Source organism: Dendrobium catenatum, unplaced genomic scaffold (assembly GCF_001605985.2).
Source record: "Dendrobium catenatum unplaced genomic scaffold, ASM160598v2 fragScaff_scaffold_1148, whole genome shotgun sequence".
NCBI lineage: Eukaryota > Viridiplantae > Streptophyta > Magnoliopsida > Asparagales > Orchidaceae > Dendrobium > Dendrobium catenatum.
This window is the reverse complement of record NW_021319610.1, coordinates 183,552-205,113: the sequence shown is the minus strand read 5'-3', so window position 1 is coordinate 205,113 and position 21,562 is coordinate 183,552. Positions and strand designations below refer to the sequence as shown.

General features: G+C 37.9%; 2 protein-coding genes across 2 annotated transcripts; one reads left to right on the top strand and one right to left on the bottom strand.

Annotated features, from left to right (window-relative positions):
* Positions 1–12,762: 12,762 nt before the first annotated feature.
* On the bottom strand, positions 12,763–17,145 carry LOC110098065. Its single transcript, XM_020824773.2, has 6 exons — positions 16,906–17,145; positions 14,869–15,192; positions 14,128–14,758; positions 13,792–13,983; positions 13,635–13,691; positions 12,763–13,586 (listed from the first exon to the last, which is right to left on the bottom strand). The coding sequence occupies exons 1-6, from the start codon at positions 17,143–17,145 to the stop codon at positions 12,763–12,765; spliced, it is 2,268 nt and encodes a 755-aa protein (XP_020680432.2).
* Positions 17,146–19,242: 2,097 nt separating this feature from the next.
* Positions 19,243–20,463, top strand: LOC110098066 (probable F-box protein At4g22060). The gene has a single exon (XM_020824774.1). It carries the CDS (start codon positions 19,243–19,245, stop codon positions 20,461–20,463), a length of 1,221 nt encoding a protein of 406 aa, XP_020680433.1.
* Positions 20,464–21,562: the final 1,099 nt, after the last annotated feature.

Genomic DNA, 21,562 nt, shown 5'->3' with positions numbered 1-21,562 from the left:
ATCCTTGTATGAACTTCCAGTAGTACCTGGTGAGGCTTAAGAATCCTCTTATCTCCCTCATGCTTTAGGCAAAGGAAAATTTAGTATAGCCTCAATCTTAGATAGGTCTGCTGCTACCCCTACCTTGCTCACCATATGTCCTAAGTACTCTACATGTGGCTATGAAAATGAGAATTCTTAATACAATAAAGAACACCAGGTTGGCATAAAACAAGGGCTCTCTCAATATCTCTAACAACATCCTCAGGTGCTTCATATGTTCTGCCTATAATCAACTGTAGATTATGATGTCATCGAAGAACACCAAGAAAAAATTTCTAAGGTAGGATTGAAAAATGCAATTCATGAGTGACTAAAAAGTGCATGAAGTGTTAGTGAGGATGAAAGGAATCATCAAAAACTTATAGTGACTCTCGTGTGTTCTGAAAGATGTCTTGTACACATCCATTGCTTCATCTTGATCTTGTGGTATCCTAATTTTTAGGACAATCTTTGAGAAGATGACTGCCCCAAATAGTTCATCCAACAACTTGTCAATCACAGGTATAGAAAACTTATCCAACACAATTTTTTTATTTAAGACTCTATAATTGATGTAGAACCTCTAAATATCATCCTTCTTTTTCACTAGTAAAACATGATTGAAAAAAAGGGCTCACATTGGGTCTAATAATCCCTGCCTCTAGCATCTCTTTAATGAGCCTCTCGATCTCATCCCTTTGGATCTGTGGGTACCAGTAAGGTCAAACACTGATAGGAGAGACTCCCTCCTTTAAGGAAATCACATGGTTGTGCTCTCACTTTGGTGGTCTGTGGGTTACTGAAAGACCTCCAAAAACTTTTATAACCGTTGATGCACACAGTTAAAGATATGGTCTATCTGAGACTCTCAGACCCCCTCCAAACTTTGCAACTCTACCAAATAACCTTCTTCCCTTCCACTTACACCTCCATAGTTAAAGACTTCCAGTGGTCTGTAACCATTTCATCCAAAGGATGACATTAGTGCTTCCTAATTCCAAGGGAAGAAAATCCTCTCCTAACTTTAAGCCTTGGAGCATTAGAACCACCCTCTAAAAATCCCCTTACTCCCCTCTACCTTTCATGTCCCCATCATGGCACCAAAACTCCCTATATCCACCGACTTCAATCCTAACTGGTCCTCGACCCTGTTGAAGATGAAGTTATGAGTGGCTTCACTATCCACCAAAACAACCACTGGTTGCTCCCAAATTTACCCCCTTACCTTCATCGTGTGATTTGGGATAAATCCCACGATAGAGTTTAGAGACACCTCTGCCACATCTAAATATAATTGCTCCACCTCCTTCACAACTTCCCCCACCTCGTCCTCACTCTCCTCTTCCCCTTCTCAGGCCATCAAGACCTGAAGGGCTCAATTCTTGCACCTAAGACCAGGTGTGAATCTATCATCACACCTGAAGCATAGTCATTTTACCCACCGATCCTGCACTTCTTCTTCTTTGAGGCTTTTAAAATTTCCTCCAAGATGAACTTTAATGTTTTTTCTCAATAGGTGTTTCCCTCTAAAATGACATTGTCTGGGTCCTCGGTTCCAAGGTAGTAGTGGTGTTCCTATAAGCCCTCCCATGTTGTTGCTCCAGTTGGCCTTCTCCCTCTTTTGTTTCTCCTCCACTCTTTGTGCTAGCTTTATTGTCTCTCTCAGCCCTCTAAGTTTTAGTACCCGGAGCTCTGCCTGTTTATCCTCCCTCAACCCCACAAGAAATTTCCCTCAAATTCTTCCTCGGAGGATCCCCTCAATCTCCCCGACAGCAACTCAAACTTCTTTCAGCACTTCATAACTGCCCCCTCTAGACTTAGGGCATATAATTGTTCGTGGAGATCTCCTTCCCAAATGGCTCAAAAATAATCCAACAAGCACTCCTTAAATTCTCCCCATGAGTAGATTAGATATCTTACCTTCGAAGCATAGACCTGCCACAATGTGTTTTTTCCCTTCTGTAGGCCCATTGATAGCAAAGTAACATTCCACCTGGTATCCCAACCCTGAGCATCCTCCCCTTTAAAGACTAACATCTTTAGCTTCCTTGATCTTGCATCCATACCCCAATGATTTCTTCCACCATTGGTTCATCCCGTGTAGTAGTGGTGTGATTCTCTCCCTTCTTCCCTTGGTGAATTTGGGCCCTAAGGTTAGGCCCAATCGTTGCTTCCTCCAGCCTGACATCCTTCCTACTTGGATGGTCTCCAAAAAGCTTCGACCTCCCCTCTCTTTAGTTTAAAGCATTATATATCCTAAAATATGAAGAGGCCTAATTTTATAAATATATTACATGTGCACGTGCAATCCTATATATTATATATATAACCAAAGCATATTGCTATAGGGAATCTTTGTATTAACAAATATTATTTATTATATTTCAAAATTTTGGACCTTTAACATCCAAAAATAGGGGAGAAACTTATATATCATCAAAAAATTATCTTGATCAGGCATGAATCTCGAAGCAAAATCAAGTTAGAATTTTCAAAAATTAAATTGGAGACCATTTGAACTCTGATTTTAGCAAACTTAAAAGCAAACTGAACGTCTCAAAAATATGAACCCAACGACACCAAATTCGACTCAATCTGAGCCCAAATGAGTCTAAATCAAGGACCCGAATTGCATTTGAAAAGTTTAATCCATAATTTGGATTTCCAAATAGTTTCCAAATGAGACATGCTTATTATCAAATCAAGCAGCTCGACAAGATGAATCCAATAAGCCCAAGATCATTAAATTTTGATATCATTAACATATTCAAGTATCTAATAAATCATCTATGATTAAGGGAATAAATATCGTCAGTATATTCAAATCACTCTCAATTTATCCTTGATTTTCCTCATATGTAATGGTCATGCCACTCTCTAAAAATTATAAATAGACCCCTCATTCCTCTGGAAGGGGGATTGAAGCAAGCTATTGACCTGTGCTTAAGACAGACAAAAAAAATAAACAACATACCTGCTCTATCCCATTCCCCACGATCTCGGCACGACTAGCACGATGCACGTTGTTTCCCACGTCGCACGATCTCTGCCTTGCCTTGTCCCGCTCACATCATTAAATATCAGGAGGAAACGAGGCCTTCAACCTCTTCGATTTATAATTCCCTCGCTCCCTCTACTGCTCCCACTCTCTCGCCCTCATCCCTTCTTCGGCTCTTCCGCTGCAGCTCAACTTTGCTCCTGAGATAACTTTCCCCTTCATGTTAGGCTTTGATTGGAAGCAAAGGAGCTCGCCAGCCGTGAAGGTAACTTTCTTCCCTCTCGTGTGCTTCTCCAGTCCCTCTGATGTTCGGCTCCGCTCGCTTGACGACTCTTCCTTCCTGTCGGATCGTGAGCCTCGACATTTTGATCGGAAGCTACAGCTGGAGCTCGCCGGCTGTAAGAGTAACTGTCTCCCACTCACGCGCTTCCATGGCCAAATCCTGCAAACCCGCCAAGTCGCCGACGAGTCTTGTAATGTATAAAGTTCTAAATCCCACCCTCGACGCGCTTGACGTGCAGGTGGACCCCCTATATGCGCTCTTATAGCATGGTGGGGGGAAATCTGGTGCGACAGGTGTGACGAGGCGGGTAAGCCCTATACACGCTCTTGTAGTGTGGTGGGGACAGTCCTCGACCTCGACCTCGACATCAGCACTATCGATGACTGCTATGAAAGGTATAATGTTCTAAAATCTCATTCTCGATGTTTGTGGCAGACCGGAGAACCACATATACGTGCTCATGTAGCACGATAGGAGGGAGCCCAGTGTAATGCATACAGCGAGGTAGGTAAGCCCTATACACGCTCTTGTAGCATGGTGGGGAGAGCCATTGGTGTTCTCATATGAATAATGTTAAAAGCCCCATACACGCTCTTATAGCGTGGTGGGATGAAAAATGTACGATCGCGTGTCTAAGGACACCTACCATATACGCTCGAGTAGCATGGTGGGAAGTCCCAGCTCCCCTACATTTCCCCCAAATGGGGGACATGTCGGGATGTTGCTGAAATTTTCACTGAAATGCACAAAGATTGAACAATAAGAAGACTTTACTTGGGCAACAATACAGAGGACCAATACTTGGACATGAACGTATATAACTTGAACTAAATGTACAGAGGTCTTGCACGAACGACAAGGGGGCTTGGACTTGAACCAAACTATAAGAAATGGAATCCCAAATCCTAAAATGCACAATCAAGATCAAAATTCAAATGCCAAATAAAAACTTAATGCATTCAAATAAATACAAGCAAACACGTGCTACTTGTGGGTAACATCAATGCACAAACAAACCTCAACTCTCAAACATATGAAAACATGAGAAAAAATGCATAATGGATGATACTGATGAATGCAACAGACTCCCACAACAATCCCTACGAAGTCAATGCACTATACTTGCAAGTAAATAGCAGTCAACTGCAAAATGTATGAGTATCTCCCACATGCACTAATGAAGGCCAAGATACGAACACAACAATACTTTCAATGCATATGAATAATGATATTTAATCAAGTCCAAATAATACCAATCCATTGTAAAGAATATAAATGTCTTCTATATGCAACATTGAAGAACTCGAGACACAAGCAACAGTGTGCCTATAGATTGAGATGGCAATACTGGCAATCGATAGTGGATGATTCGTCCCTACAAACAAATGCAATGATCCAAACCACCCGAGATTGATGAAAGGGTGGATATGATGTAGGAACAATAGCTCTCCTATGAACACTTTTAGGAGGTCATAGTGGATATAATGGGTCCCCTGCAAATGAACATGTGCTACGTGTGGGTAACAACAATGGGTATATCATAAGTAAAACGAACCCTTGTGGACATAAGTATAGATGTCACCTATGACAACGATGATTAAGATCTACGAGTACGTCAAGTATAAACACAACTCAATGCATGGAAAAGGACACCTCCTAGCATAATAGAAGAGATGTTTGAAAAAAATTGAACTAAACTTCCTAGTGTTATAAAATTTCTTCTTTGTTCCATACTTGGGGAGAAAATAGTCCTGACATCCATGAACATTGAAGATGACAAATGCACCCAGATACCTCTATTCATCTTAAAGGTAGCAATCACCAACACCAAAGTATAGGGAACCAACAAGGATGCAATCATCCAAGGTTGAAATGATTGATTCTTTATTTAAGCCAACAATGATGATGGAATAATCAAATAGTCACCTACTAATTCCCATACAAGTTCTGGCAAGAGAAAGCCAGACCAAATTATTATAGAATGAGCAAAATCTCAGTTCAATCAGGTTCTAAACATTGAGTTGGATAAAATTTTTTAGGCTTGTAAGTTGCTTGATGAAAGATGGTCGTGTATACCATCTACGAGCAGATACAGAAGGATTACAATGAATATAGGCTTCTACAAGCTATCATAGGAGACCCGTAGTATATCGGTTAAATATTCAAAAATACCCCTGCACATGCACCCTAGTTTATATACACATAGGTACACAGAAGGGGTAGCTGCAATCATAATATCTGTATGGGCCCCGATGAGCGTGTTATTGGTACACACGGGATGCCTAGGGATGCCGCGCGAGTCGATAAGTGAATTCAAGTTTGAACCCGATCCTTCTATACAGATCAATAGGAGTCAACAGGGTTCGAACCATCAAACAGATACACGATCGTGGTCACCAATGTATTTGTTTTAATACATTCATATTAGGCCTTCAAGGACTATAATCGAGAGAATTTACTTACAAAGGCATAATGCCAACGAAATCCGATCCTCCTAAGTAAATAGGAGTAGACAAGGTTCAAACCATCGGATAAATATGCGGTCATGAAGTTGGCCAGAATAATTATTTTATACATTTATATTAGGCCTTCAAGGCCTTTAATAAAGAAAATTCATAAACAAAGGCATGAAGCCCGAGAAACCCGATCCTCCGATAACTCGATGGAGTTGATAAGGTTCAAGACACAAATGAAAATGAAATGACCCAAAACATCTCGATGATGGCTGTGTTGAATGCATATCTCAACTGGAGGGGAGAATATTTTAAAAATTCATCCCAAATGCCCAAAAATCTAAAATCATTCCAAAATCTAGATATTTAAAATTGAAATAAAACCATCAAATTACTAAAAGCAAAATTTATCCACCATCCACAACAGTTTATTGGGGTGAACAAATTAAAGTTTACTTCAGCTCACATAGAGCTAATGCCTAGTCGAAAATATCACTAGCATCCATTCTCAAATAATCTCCTACCAATAAGGATGTGGTACGTGTCCTCTGACCGGTAGTTTTGCCACCAAATTGCACCGCAGGATAAATGATTATGACCTGGGGCCCTCTGAACAGAGTGGTTTTGCCTCCAAATGGCACCACAAAATAACAGTTATGTCTAGAGCCAATACACTCTTTAGTGGCATCAAATCCTTGAGATATGAATTAATAGGATATAATCGATAGGGCACAAAGCCCTCTGTTAGCTAAGGTGGATTCAAACATGTCACCTTAGGCAAATACTCACCCCAAGTCTACAAGGTCCCCTTGGACGAAGCAGCCCATAACTGCCGACAAGGATTTTTCTGTCAGGTTGGTTCTACTACCTCCTCTGACTAAGTAGACCAGGGACCATAATGGCCCAGGATGATAGAACCATGGGATCTTGATTCATCCATTCCCCCACCATCCGTTTTAAGTGTAAGGTGATGAAATTTCTATTTTAAATATCAAACCTTTCAAATTCCCAAATTCAAAAACCAATTCCCAAATCCAAACACCCATTGCTGCTACTATATGCCAAATACGCGTATCTGATTGACGACTAGCCTTAATCAAAAGTTTTCTCTCATTATCGGGAGGGGTAATTAACTATAGGGGCTTGGGCCTATAGGAAACCATAACTCAAATCATAAAGTCCTCACAAAATAAGGGTGAAATCTCTAGGTAGTGTCTTATCTACACCCATCTGCCATCCAAAATTTACCCCGGAACTTATCCGCTAAAACTCTCTCGCTGAAGAAAAGCAGGACGTGGGTAGAGGCTGAGGCCGAATTTTCGGAGCCCACATAAGCAGGAGGAAGAAAGGACCCAAGCAAGAAGAGAAGGAGGAGAGGAAAAAGAAGGAAAAGGGCCCTGTTTCCACCGGACTTCTCCTCGACCACTGCCGAATTTTTTCCCGACCACTAATTGATGGTGGAATTCTTCCTAGCCACAAACTAACATCAAAATTCTTCCCGGCCACCAACCGATGTTGGAATTCCTCCCTTCGTCGGACTTCTATCCATCACCAAACTTTTGTTAGATTTCAACTTGACATTGAACTTTAGCCATCACTAGACTTCTGCATGTTGCCGAACTTTCGATGGAATTCTACCCGACACCAAACTTCCACAAATCGTCAGACTTCTGTCCGACATCGTACTTTTAATGAACTTCTACCCGATGATAGACTTCCTCCCATCACCAAACTTCTACCTGCTTCCAGACTCATACTTTAGCACAGACGACTCTATCTGATTTTTTGTAAAGAAATGTACTCATAATTTAGCACAAACGAGGAAGGATTACGTGATATATATATTTTCAGAAGATAATTATCTCCTTTAATGACTTATTTGGAACTTCTATTGTTATCTATGTACATACAAAATCTCTAACTTTAGTAAGACCAGGAGATCAAACATGGGTTCTCAGGCTGTAGTTGCCTCTTTACCCCATAATGCATGTAGAGCAATTTAAGGATGTTTACTATCATCAAGAAGATAAAAGATTTTACACAATCACACATTTCTTGATGGTCCTAGCTTTTGGCCTCAATGAAAAAAAAATATTGAATTGATTTGCCCGATAATGCATGACCCATGCTTGCGCACGCAAATATCTGATTACATGTATTATATTTCTTTTTTGTCAAGAGCACTTCTAAAAATAGAGAGGGTGATCGATACTACTAAATGGAAGATAGAAAACAGATGGAAAGTGAAGACTGTGGGTATCTTTATTTCTAAGTTTTTGCTAACTATTATCACTTCTTATTGTTCTTCTCATTGGATCCCCGTTAAGGATCTAGGGGGTTGCTCAATTTTTGTGGGCTATAATAAGACTTTTTCCTTACATCACATGCTTTCTCCTGGGATTAGACCAAATTATATACACTTTATCAATCATTTGAGCGACATGTTGCTGGAGTATGTTGATCGGGATGCATGGCTTTTTTATCTTCATAGTAAACAATTTCAATATTTCCTTGACTCGTATTCATAACCTAATTTGCCCCTTGAATTTGGTTTAAACTATCACTTTCATAAATTGTATATCTTAATCTTTGTTAAGCATTGTGGGCTTCAAAAATTCGGCCCCGGCCTCCGCTCGCTTTTCTTTTTTATTCGGCGAGGGAGTTTTAACTGAATAAGTTTCGAGGTAAATTTTGGAAGGCAGATGGGTTTGTAGATAAGACACTACCCAGAGATTTCGCCCTCATTTTGCGAGGACTTTATGATCTGAGTTCTGGTTTCCTATAGGCGCAAGCCCCTATAGTTAAATACCCCTCCCAATCATGAGAGAGAACTTTCGATTAAGGCTTACCGTCAATCAGATACGTATAGAGATACTTGGTATCTGGCATATAGTAGCAGCAATAGGTTTGGAATTTGGAGAACTGGATTTGGATTTGAGATTTGAGTTACCACTCGGTTCAGAGGGCCCCGGGTCATAACCGTTTACCTGCAGTGCCATTTGGCGGCGAAACTGCCGGTTAGAGGACACGTACCACGTCCTTACTGGCAGGAGATTATTTGATAATAAATCCTAGTAATATTTTCGACTAGGCATTTAACTCTCTGTGAGCTGAAGTAGTTTTTGATTTGTCTACCCCGGCAAACTGTTGCGGAGGGTGGATGGATTTTGCTTTAAGTTATTGATGATTACATTTTAATTTTAAATATATTAGATTTTTGGGATTTTGGTATTTTTGTGGAGTTTTGGATTTTGATAGGCATTTGGATATTTTGGAGATATTTGAAAATGTTTGGGAACCCCTCCGATTGAGATTTGCATTCAACACGACCATCATCGAGGTGTTCGTGGTTATTTCTCTTTTGTTGATTGAATATTGTCAACTCTATCGAATTATTGATAGAGGATCGAATTTCGTAGGCTTTATGCCCTTGATAGTGAATTCTCATTGTTATAGGCATTAAAGGCCTAATATGAATGTATTAAGATAAATATAACGGTCGCCACAACCGTATATTTATTTGTTGGCTCGAACCCTATCGACTTCTATCAACCCGTATAGAAGGATCGGTTTCGAACTTGAATTGACTCGTCAACCCGCGCAGCATCCCCAAACATTACGTGTGAACCAATAACACGCTCGCCGGGGCCCATGCTGGTTTGGGGGCATTTTATAATTAAACCCTGTCGACTCCTTTTTACATACTAAGGAGGATCGGGTTTAAAATTTGATAACCCACGCAGCATCTCTAGACGTCACGTGTATACCAATAACACGCTTGCCGGGGCCCATGCAAGTTTGGGGGCATTTTATAATTAAACCATGTCGACTCCTTTTTACATGCTAAGGAGGATCGGGTTTAAAATTTGATAACCCGCGCAGCATCCCTAGACGTCACGTGTGTACCAATAACATGCTCGCCGGGGCCCATGCGGGTTTTATAATTTCTTTTACCCCTTTTAGTGTACCTATGTGTATACAAACTATAGTGCATGTGGGGGTACTTTGAAAGTATTTGTATACGCCTTCTGTTCACTTGCGTAGAAGTTGCGGATCCGGTGGCGTGGCGTAGCAGCTTCTGAATAGAGTTGTTCGCTGCTTCGTACAGGTAGACTGTCGTGCACTACTCATTACTTTCTACAGGTGGAATATAGTACACTAACGAGTCTCCTGCCTTGGGTTGTAGAAGCTCGTAGGAACTTGTAGTCTTTATACATTCTGCTATGATTTTGGTCTTTACGATACAGCCACTACTGCTGGAGGTAGATGTATTCATCATTAAACTGAAGTTGACTACATGATACTGTAGTCTGTATGCATCTACACAGTGGTGGCATGTGACATGTACACCTGTCTTTGTGGAGAGCTAATATGTGTTGCAGATCTTGCATATTTATCTGTAAATGCTCATTATACATTTATTCTTCAAGAATAAGTTCTCACTTTTGCACGGATATCACATGTATTTGTTGTCTTTTGCATGTCATGGATATTCTACTTGCTTGCTGGCATTAGATTAAAAATCTAGAACATCATCATTCAAGATTTTATATTTTTGAACTTGTTGTGCAATCATAGACCTAAGGGTCCCAAGTCCTTGTATTCATGGCTTTATAATCAAACTATCATTCTCATGATCTTCTTATCACTTACAAATAGGTTAATTGCAAGTTTGTTGTCTTCAAATATGATTCGCAAAGATAACTTGCAATCTATATGATGGATTTGATATTCATCCATCTCTTCATCCCAATTAAGATGATCAACACAAATGGCTTATTATTGTTCAAATAAATTACCAACCATTGGAACTTTGTAGAGATCATTCAAATTAAGCATCTTATTGATCACTCATTTATGTTCATGATCAAGTTATATTCATGCTCAACTTGGTTCCTTTGTGCACATGTCAAATTCAAATATGAGCTCATTTTAATTTCATTTGCAAGTCCAGTGCGTATGCACTATGTCACATTCAGGTCCAAGTTCTACTTGATTTTGAATCAAATGAGATTCAAAGTGCAAGTCCAAGTTTAAGTAAAAAAAAAAAAAAAGGTTCAATCAAGTCCAATGAAAAATCCTTTATGATTGTCCAAATTTTGCTCATTTATTTGAATTTGAACTCTTTTGTAGTCAATTTGGAAGTCCTCTTATGTTCAAGAGTCCACCAATTTGGTATGCAAGCTCAATTAATGTCCAAATTTAGCTTCAATTAAGTCTTCATTTCAATTTTATTTTAATTAAGTTCAAAATTAATCATTTGTATTTTGTCAACAAGTTCAAGTCCGAATTCAAGTCCAAGTCCAAGTGCAAGTCCAAGTTCAAGTCTCAGTCTAAGTTCAAGTTCAATTCAGGCTTAAGATGAGCCTCTTCCTTTCATTCGAGTCCCATGTAGTCCTTGCAAGTGCAATATAATGTACAAATTGTTCAAATTATGATTTGAGTTTGAGTTCACTTAAGTCCAAATATAGCATTATGTTCATCCGAAATTTCGGCAGCCTTCCGGCGTCTCCCCTGTTTAGGGGAAAATTACGGAAAACTGGGCCTTTCCCACCACGCTAAGAAAAGCGTGTATGGTAGGTGCCCCTTTTGAGCACACCGCAGCCGTGTATTTTTCGATCCCCCACCACGCTAAGAAAAGCGTGTATGGGCATTTTAAAAAAAATTTGCAAGAAAGTATCTTTTTTTTTTTAATATTTTGCAAGAAAAATAGTTATTTCCCCGCAAGCGAGTACTTATGGGCATCCCCGCTTCGTCGTACGCACCGCACCGGGCTCCCTTCCCACCACGCTAAGAAAAGCGTGTATAGGCGGGGTTTCCAAGGCGATATGAACATCAAAGAGGAATTTTGGGTAATTGCTCGCTTCGTCGCACGCGTCGCAAAGCATTTCCTCCCACCACGCTAAGAAAATCGTGTATAGGTGGTCGTTTTGTTGCGCCGCATGCGTCGAAAAGAGTTCTCTAAAACTTGAAAAAAAAAATTCTTTCTTTTTTTTAAACAAATCTCTCTCCTTTTTTTTTGCATCTTCTCTTTTTTTTCTCTCTTTTTTTTTTTTTTTTTTTTTTTTTTTTTTTTAAAAAAAAAAAACATAAATGAATATATACATGTGTAACATATAACATAAATAATCCCCCCCTTTTTTATGAAAAAAAAAAAAAACATAAATGAATATATACATGTGTAACATATAACATAAATAATATAACACATATATAACATTATCTACAAACTAATAAAGGCATATATATAAGTAAGGTTAACACATATATCAATAATTACTATAATATGAATAGTAAACAGAATCTTCTCTTTTTTTTTAACATATATACATGACCTTATATATAACTAAAAGACTTAACCGAATGTATATATAATTAACGGCATTAACTAATGCTAATTAATTAAATGGGATGATAGCTAGTAACTAACGCTAAGACTTAATGAAATAAAACATGACCAATAATAAAAAAAAAAAAAGCAAACCACTTTACTGTTTGGGCTTAGGCTGAGAGGGATTAGGGATTTATTAGGTTTATAATCTAACTAAAAAGACAAGCAATGAGAATAATTAATGTGAAGAAAAAAGACAAAACAACAAGACAAGAAAAGTTTTTTTTTTTTGGAAAAATTTGGGCAACGCCCGTATATTAATATACCAAAAAAGAGAGGCTTAAAAAAAGGAGCCTAGGCTGAAAAAACCAAAATACAATTTCAATAGCACAAAAGGAACAAACTGATGTAAACGCTAAACCCAAAACAAAATTGAAAAATAAAGGGCTTGGGGCTCAGAAAAACAGGAACATGCTCAGGGCAACAATATCCATCAGGTGAAAGCTCAGATGCCCAATAGAAACCGATCCAACCAGAAGAAAGTTACCCCAGTTGCCAAGAATCAGCAGCCCAAGACGGTAAAGCAGGGTGCAGAATTGTCGTGCCAGACCAGATTGCGAAACTGCGAGAGCAGCAAACATTGGCCGTCCAGCGGGTAATGAGCGGGAACCACTCATCATTGCCCCGTAATGCCCAATGAATCCACATTTCCATTAAAACAAGTAGGGAACGTAGCACGGAGCGCCTCAGAGGATTTCCAATTATAAACTTTGAGAGAAATAGCCCAAGTGATCTTTTTAAGCATCTCAGGAAGAGTCATATTTGTGCCCGAGAATCTCCTATCATTTCTTTCTCTCCACAAGAAGTAAATGACACAACAAACTACAAAATAACAAAAATTCTTCTCCACCGCATTAAAGATGCTAATTTCATCCATAAATTCAAAAAGCTGCAAAAGTGAAGGTCTAAGAAGAAAACAATTGAGTATCGGCAACAACCCAGCGAGCACATCAAAAGAGAAGTCACAGAGGAAGAATAAATGAGAAGAGCATTCCAGTTCCCGTAAACAAATAGGGCACATGGGATCAATGTAGATATGCCTCTTAGCTAAGACATCAGCTGTCTTAAGCCCATTTTTAATCAAGAGCCAAGAGTAGGAGGAAAACCTTAGAGCAGCCCTTTTATGCCATATATATTTAGCCCAAGAAACTTCCGGTATCCCCTTATAGAAATTAAGCCTAAAAGCTTTGAAAAAAGAAGTCTTATTGTTAATCCTTGATTTCCAAGAAAGAGGCGTTGTATTATCATCAGTAAGAGGAATACCAGAGATCAAATCCTGAACATCTCTAGGAATAAAATCAGGTAAGCACCAAACCCCACCTTGTAAATAAAACCTGAAGCTATCGGGCCAACCCAACAGTGGAGGAAAAAAGTCAGCAACACATTTTCCCCCAAGCCAAGGATCCCAAAAAAATGATAAATTGCAGTTAGAGGAAGAAACTGAAAGTTGGCAATCATCTAATCAATCCAGCAATGCCAATTATGAACTTCCAGAATTTGGAAGTTTTAGCTGAGGAGGATTTCCAAGGGCAAGTATACTTGACTCTATACCAGTCAAAAACCAGAGCAGAAAAATTATACATTCTCCAAATAAAAGAACATCTGAAACCATGATAAAGGGACTGGATACTAGAGATCCCAAGACCTCTAAAACAAGTTGGAAGGTAGGTATTCTTCCAAGCAACCAAATGCAGTTTCTTTCCAACAGTGGTCCCATGATAAAGAAATCTAGCACAGAGCCTATCAATCAATTTGATGCAGGTTTTAGGTATTATAGATCCTCTAATCCAGTAAGCCAATGTGTTTGCAATAGTAAATCTCAAGAATTTAATACGACCTGCAAAAGAAAGAAATTTTACTTTCCAACCATCAAGTAGAGAGGAAATCCTGCTCAGGAGTGGTTGGAAGTGAGAAGAATTGAGTTTTTTAGTGGAAATTGGGAGCCCCAGGTATTTGAAAGAGTGTTCAGAGAGCTTAAAACCCAAGATATGGGCAATATCATTTGCCAGAGAAGTATTGGTGGAGAAGAGGATAGAACATTTTGCATTGTTGGTGTGCAGGCCAGAAGCATAAGCAAAATCCATCAAAAATTTATGAAACTCCCAAGCATTCTGAGTAGAAGCCTCCCCGAAAACAAGCACATCATCTGCGTACAAAAGGTGATTAAGAGAGAAGGGTCCACAAGGAAAACAATTAAGGTTCCTGACGTCAAGGGAGCAAGAAAAGGCGTCCATGACTATTGCAAAAAGAAGAGGGGACAAAGGACAGCCTTGTCTCAAACTAGCCGAAGAAGTAAAAAATCCCTCCAGAGCACCATTAACACAAACAGAGAAAGGAACCTCATTCACACAGCTTTTTATCCAGGATAAAAACTTATCCGGAAAACCCTTCACCTTTAATCTGTAAAACAGGAATTCCCAGGACACAGAATCGAAAGCTTTCCGTATGTCCAACTTAGCACAAAAAAACTTTTTGTTGGGGACAGCATTAAAACAATTCAAGACCTCATTAGCCAAGATAATGTTATCAGTTGAAATCCTCTTAGAAATGAAACCATCTTGACTCTTGTGAATGATAAAAGGCATAACACTTTTCAGGCGATTAGCAAGAATCTTAGCAATAATTTTGTAAAAAATATTGCAGAGAGAAATCGGTCAGTAATCAGAGATGTTGGATGCATTTTGGTGCTTGGGAATAAGAGAAATAGCTGTAGCCTTAGCACATCTGGGAAGGTGCCCCACATTGAAAAAGTTTTTACAGCATTAGTAACATACAACCCAATAACCTCCCAAGAAGTCTTGAAAAATTCGAAAGTGAAGCCGTCCGGACCCGAAGAGGAGGAAGTGGGGCCAGAAAAAACCACTTGTTTGATCTCCAAATCAGTGACATATGCAATTACAGATCCCAAAAGATGTGTAGGAATAGAATTCCCAATAGCAGCAAAGTATTGATGATAACGAGAAGATGAGGGCACAGGGTTGTAAAGATTCTTAAAGTGTGTCACAATAGCTCTAGCAATATCAGACGGAGTGGAAAAATGACCTTCCTCAGTAGAGACAAGAAAAGTAGAGCTAATACTTTCCCTGTTGATGTCCACGTGAATAAGGCTGGAGGCTTTCTCTCTTTTTTTTTTTTTTTTTTTTTTTTTTTTTTTTTTTTCAACTATAAAGCTATCAATTCTTCCACCTCATGATTTTAAACATATGATGTTTCTAGATTTCAAAATTGCATATAACTTATACCACCAATTAGATGGAACAAAACAATTACAAAACACCTTTTCCCAAAACTCATAAAGCCATATAATAGGGACGAAAATAACATTTTTTATTGAAACTATGAAAATCTCCACATTTTATCACACTTCAAAATAGAAAGTATGTTGGAATTCAAAAGGTTATTTTACTGTCATGGACTTCACTAGCCTTTGTATACATATATATATATATATATATATATACTCAAAGTAATGGTAAGGTCAAAATAAAGTTATAATTATCTGATCACTTGAAGTGATATCAACACGGCACCTCGTTAGAATTATTTGGATTTGCGTGATTCCGTGGTTCGTGTGCGTATCTCCTCGAAATGTGTGTAATCACCTTTTTTAGCATGTCAAATTTGTCGAACATGAAAAATAGACAAATGGGTAGTTCATTTAAGGTATTAACGATTTTCCGATCGCAATGGCGTAGTCCATTTTGCGTTCGGACATCGTTTGGGTGGAGAAGAGGCTTAATTCCCTCGAAATGCTCGTTGTCTCCATTTGCGCGCAAAAGATCATTCAAACAAATTGGCAGCGTATTCATAGTATTGATGGTGTTTCGGAGACCCAATGACGTAGTCTATTTTGTGATCGGACATCGTTTGATCATCGTCGAGGCTAATTCCCCCTTGTAATGCGTGCATTCACATCATATTTAAATCTCCTTTGACATTTGCGACACCACCTCAAGCGATCAAATTTAATCAAATAAAATATATATTTCTAATGTCGACGACGTTCCGGATATAATGGAGCTATCCGTTCATCAATTGGAGGTCATTTGAGCATCGTCGAGGCCTCGCTTCTTTCATAGCGCATACATTTACATCATATTTGAGCCGCCCTTTGAAATTTTTTCAACACTTCAGGCGATCCAAATTTATTAAATAAAATGTGTATTCTCAATGTCGGGGATGTTCCGAGCGTAATGACGTTGTCCGTTCATCAATCGGATGTCATCTGGGCATTTTCGAGGCCTCATTTCTGTCGTAGCACTGGCCTTTATATTATATTTGCATTGCCTAGAAATTCACCACCATCTCGGATGATCCAAATTTATTAAATAAAATGTATATCTTGAATGTCAACGACGTTCCGGAAACCATGGCGCTGTCCGTTTGAGTATCGTCGAGGCCTCGTTTTTCTCGTAGCGCATGCCTTTGGATCATATGCGGATCACCCCTTTAAAATTTGCGACGCCACCTCTAACGATCCAATTTAATCAATTAAAATATATATTCCTAATGTCGACGATGTTTCGGACGCAATGGAGTTGTCCGTTTGTCAATCGAACTTTGTTTGAGCATCGTCGAGGCCTTTGCAGCCAATGTAGATCCAAGAAGATTTTTTAACTATTTTTCCATCTATGGATCTTAATCCTCTATAATCATTAGGATTCTCTTCATCAGCAAATACATGAGAGTCAAGGAGTTGCAAACATTGATCTTCTTCGAGGTCCACTAATTTAATTATTTTTTCATTCTTTTTAATTACCTTTGCAAATATCAGTGCAACTGAGTTCGTTCGAGTTGTTACCAAAATTTTACTTTCCAAACTCCCATAAGTCAAAGGGACGAGGACCTCCCATTTACTTTTATCCTTCTTCTCATCATCCTCCCAAATGTCATCTAGCATAAGTAAGGACTTTTTGGACATGATTTCAGCCTGAAGACTATCTTGAAGTGCCTCAAGTATCTCCAAATGAGGCATCTCTTTCTTAAGAGATTCCAACATATCTGTAATGACTTTTCCACATCAAAGTTGTTGGCAACACAAACCCACATTTATGATCAAATTCCTTTGTCATTTCATCTTCATAAATATGCAAGAGAGTTGTTTTTTTTTTTGGTCCATACCACCACGGTTCACTATAGGTAGTAGAGAAATGTTTCCATACCAACTTGTCCAAGGCTCATTCGATGGCTTCATCAACCATTCCACAACAAAATCCAACGCAATCCACATTCAAACTGAATTCTATTTATCAAATTTAAGATTCATGGGTTTTGTTGTAGGGGTCAACAAGCATGTAATATGAATATTTTTTAATTATAAGTCTATTTTTAATATTATGGTTTGTGTTGCTAAGGAGAATCATCAATGTGAGATCGAACGATCCCATAATTTTTTTGCAATCTTTGTGTTGGATGAAATAATAAAGTAGTAAGCTCAAAGACATGTTATTTTAAAAAAAAAATGAAAGCCCAAAAAAAGTTTTTTTTTCCCCCCCCCCCCCCCCCCCCCCTAAAAAAAGTAAAAAAAATCTTTATTTTTTGATTTTTAGGTAATTTGTCCATTTCTATCTATTTTTTAGTCTTTATTATAAGGGTTTTTAGATTATTGCCCCCTCTAAAAGATTTAAAATACTATGGTCTTTAGGTAATTGCCCCATCATAATTAAACACATTGAGTAGAGGTGTTATTTTTAGGGAACGATGAACCTAAAGAAATACTATGGTCTTTAGGAAATTCCATGCACCCCCTAAAAGTTTTAAAATACTATGGTCTTTAGGCAATTGTCCGACAAAGGCGCTACCCCTTGACCCCGTGACTGTTCTGGCAGGGTAAACCGTGCCAGGGGGCGCTGCCCCATGGGACCCCCGACATATCTGCAAAGTGTACGATGATCAAGGATATGAACAAATAGTGGTCGAGCCAAATTTAAGGCAACTTCAACATACAATTTATAGAAATTGAATGATTAATCTTCTTTAGCGACCATTTTCTTTTTGTCTCTATTTTTTTGTCGTTATTGACCCATTTTATTGTAGTGAAGGGTCGAGACAAATTAGAGGCAACACCAACAGTTACTTATAAATTTGTTGGGTCCTCCCCTATGCTTGATCCTCTTGGGATTTTTATAAAGCATCCAACATACCAATCATGAATGCCTCCTTCATCTTTGTCCCTAAGATTAATAGAGAGCCTAACAGAGAAAAAGCTGTCTAGACTCTAACAGCGAGAAGGAAGGAAGGGGAAGGGTGGAAAAGACAAATGAGATTTCTTTTCCACTCTTTTTTATTACTTTCAAACAAAGGCAAATGCATGCACCATACATGCATTTTTTTACTTTAATATTTTGTCTATCAATTAATTGGCGATGATGAACTACTTACCTTATTTTTTTTATTTCAGTATTGCTTCCATCAATGAGATCTCTTTTAATAAGAATAAATGAATGATTTCCATATTGCTAAAATAAGAAAATTTCATGTACATGATATATAGGTTTTATTATATGAACTAAATTGATCTGAAATTTTATTAATTTATAATATTATTATAAAAAAACTATTTCTAACCCAATGAAAGAGCCATTAAGACACCAAATTCATTTTGTAAAATGAAATAATATAACTATTGTAAATAAATACCTTTGTTTGTGGTAACACATATAATATATGTTTTCTCATCTTCCACTCATTTATATATTTAAGAATAATCATTTCGAGACCTTTTAAAATAATGCCAAATTTTGACACAAATAGTCTCGTTTGATCTCTTAATAAACTGCATGCAATAAAAGATAATTTTTTATTTAAAAATAAAAAATAAATTTTAAATAATAAATTTATTTTTTACTACATGAATCTTGCACCGTATTCTTTTTATGGATCATGCTAGTTGGCCAATTTCATTAGCCACAAATGAGAAGAAAAATTAACGCACTTGAATATTTTCCATAAATACTTATTCTATTTAACATATTTATATCTGTAACAAAGATTGCATATTTGATTCCAACTCTTATTCATTTCTGTCTGAGCGTGGTAGTGTTGGAAGGTACCGTAGCTCCTTTCCTCTATTGGTCACCGCAAAAACAATAATATTATGGCATGGTCTGATCTCCCCATAGATCTCCTACGTTGCATCTCATCGCACTTGTCCATTTTAGACTTAGTCCGATTATCAGTTGTATGCACCTCATGGAGTTTCACCCTTAACAACTATGCACTCCTTGGATTTCAATGTCGTCCCTCCCCATGGTTGCTCCTTTCCAATGATGTCGGAGAGGCCTCCGACGCACTTACCTTCCATGAACTTACCATAGAAGGAGAAGAAGTTGTCATCAGCTTCCATCATCGCTTCTCCTCCATCGGTAGCCACACCTATGGCCGCCGCTTTTTTGGCTCTAAGGATGGATGGCTTGTGACCCTTGACAAAACAGATCTACAACCTCGCCTCTTCAACCCTGTCACAAAGGCTGAAATATCGCTCCCATCCCTTTTCACCTTGATCGAGTCACAATATGCCCCTAACAGCTCCATCAGGCGTTCTTTTAATGAAATTTTGTTTGACTTTACTATTGATGACTTCTTTGATATATATTTTCATAAGATCATTGTCTCCTCTAATGACTCCTCTGGAACTGCTGTTGTTATCTTTGGCATTAGAAAAGTGCTTGCTTTGGCAAGGTTAGAAGATCTAACTTGGGTTCTCGGGCCAAAATTATCTCCTTACAACACGGAGGATGAGGAGGAGTTTGAGGATGTTTGCTATCATGAAGAAAACCAAAGATTTTACGCAATCACAAATTTTTCTATGGTACTTGCTTTTGACCTCAATGGAGAAAATGTTGAATTGATCTGCCCGAATATGCCCAACTCATACTATCGCACCAGAAACTTCAATTGTATGTACTATATTGCCTTTTTGTCAGGAACTCTTCTAAGAATAGAGAGGGTGATTGATATTACTCTTGATAGTCACCATAATGCGAGAACGATAGCTATCTTTGTTTTCAAGTTTGTGCCAGCTGTTGTTACTTCTTCTTCTTCTTCATACTCTCAATGGATCCCCGTCAACGAGCTGCGGGAATACTCCCTTTTTGTGGGTTGTAATCAGACATTTTCTTTGCATCACACAGTTGCTACTGGAATTAAACCAAACTGCATATATTTCGCCGATTATTCAAGCAACATGTTTCCTGGTTATGTTGATTGTGATGTTGGACTTTTTGATGTTTACAATGATCGCATTCAATATATCCTTCACCCTCATTCACGGACTAATTGGCATCCATCAATATGGTTTACACCGTCAATTTCATAAATTGAATATCTCAATCATTGCTTATAAGCATGTAATATGAATGTTTTTGGATTATAAGTCTATTTTTAAGATTAATTGGACAATTTATTAGGTTATATTGTGCAGTTTTTTTATTTAAATATGTACTTACCTCGTTTATATTTGTTTTGAAGAAAAGATATTAATAATGTTAGATCCCATAAAAAATAAAAACTACCTGAAATGGAAAAAAAATAAAGTTTATATGAAAAGAATGAGAAAATGCTCCCAAAATTTCTTGAAATTTTTTTAGAAAAAGTTTTGTGTGAGGAAATACATAAACCAATCTTTGTAAGGCAATATTAATATATTTTAGCCCAATTATTATTTTAATAGCAATCAAGGATTTCAATGAAAAAAGATTTATCCTTGTCATTTTCAACTCCTTTGCATAAAGCATATGGATATTTTGCATGCAAATAAAGAAAATTTACAATACAAAAAATTTAGCTAGTCACTATTGTCTCAGTTAATGTAGATTTAAATTGAAAAAATTCATGATGATTTCATGTTCAAAGAAATGGTTCTATTACTCAAGGATATATATATACCGTTTCGAGAAGAAGCTCTTCTTCTCATTGTTATAGGGAACTATAGAATCTTTCAAATGTAGAAAAATAGAAGAAATATTTCTTAATTTAAATACTTTGGTTGAGCATTCATTACAACTAAATAATTAATATCTATGATTTCAGTAACAATTATATTGGACCAAATCATCTAAATGATTCTCTGTAATTTTATCTGCCTACCATAACCACTAAAGCGTATTTATCTAGGTGGGCATGTAGTCCCTCATGCTAAGCAACGTTGCAATTCTAGCCAAGAGTTTGCCAGCATCTAGTGACCTAGTAGAATCAAGGGCGATTCTAACCTAAAGCATAGTTATCTACAGGTAGAGAATCGCTCAAGATCTTTATAATTTGAAAAAGACAACTTATATGGTTTAGATGAATCTCTCATAAGTGTCTTAGTTTTATGCATCATCTCCCATGTCATTTTTTATGTGGAAGCTATAGGTCAACTAGGGTGTCAATTTCGGGTCACGGGTCGGATTCGGGTCGAACCCGGAACTAACCAG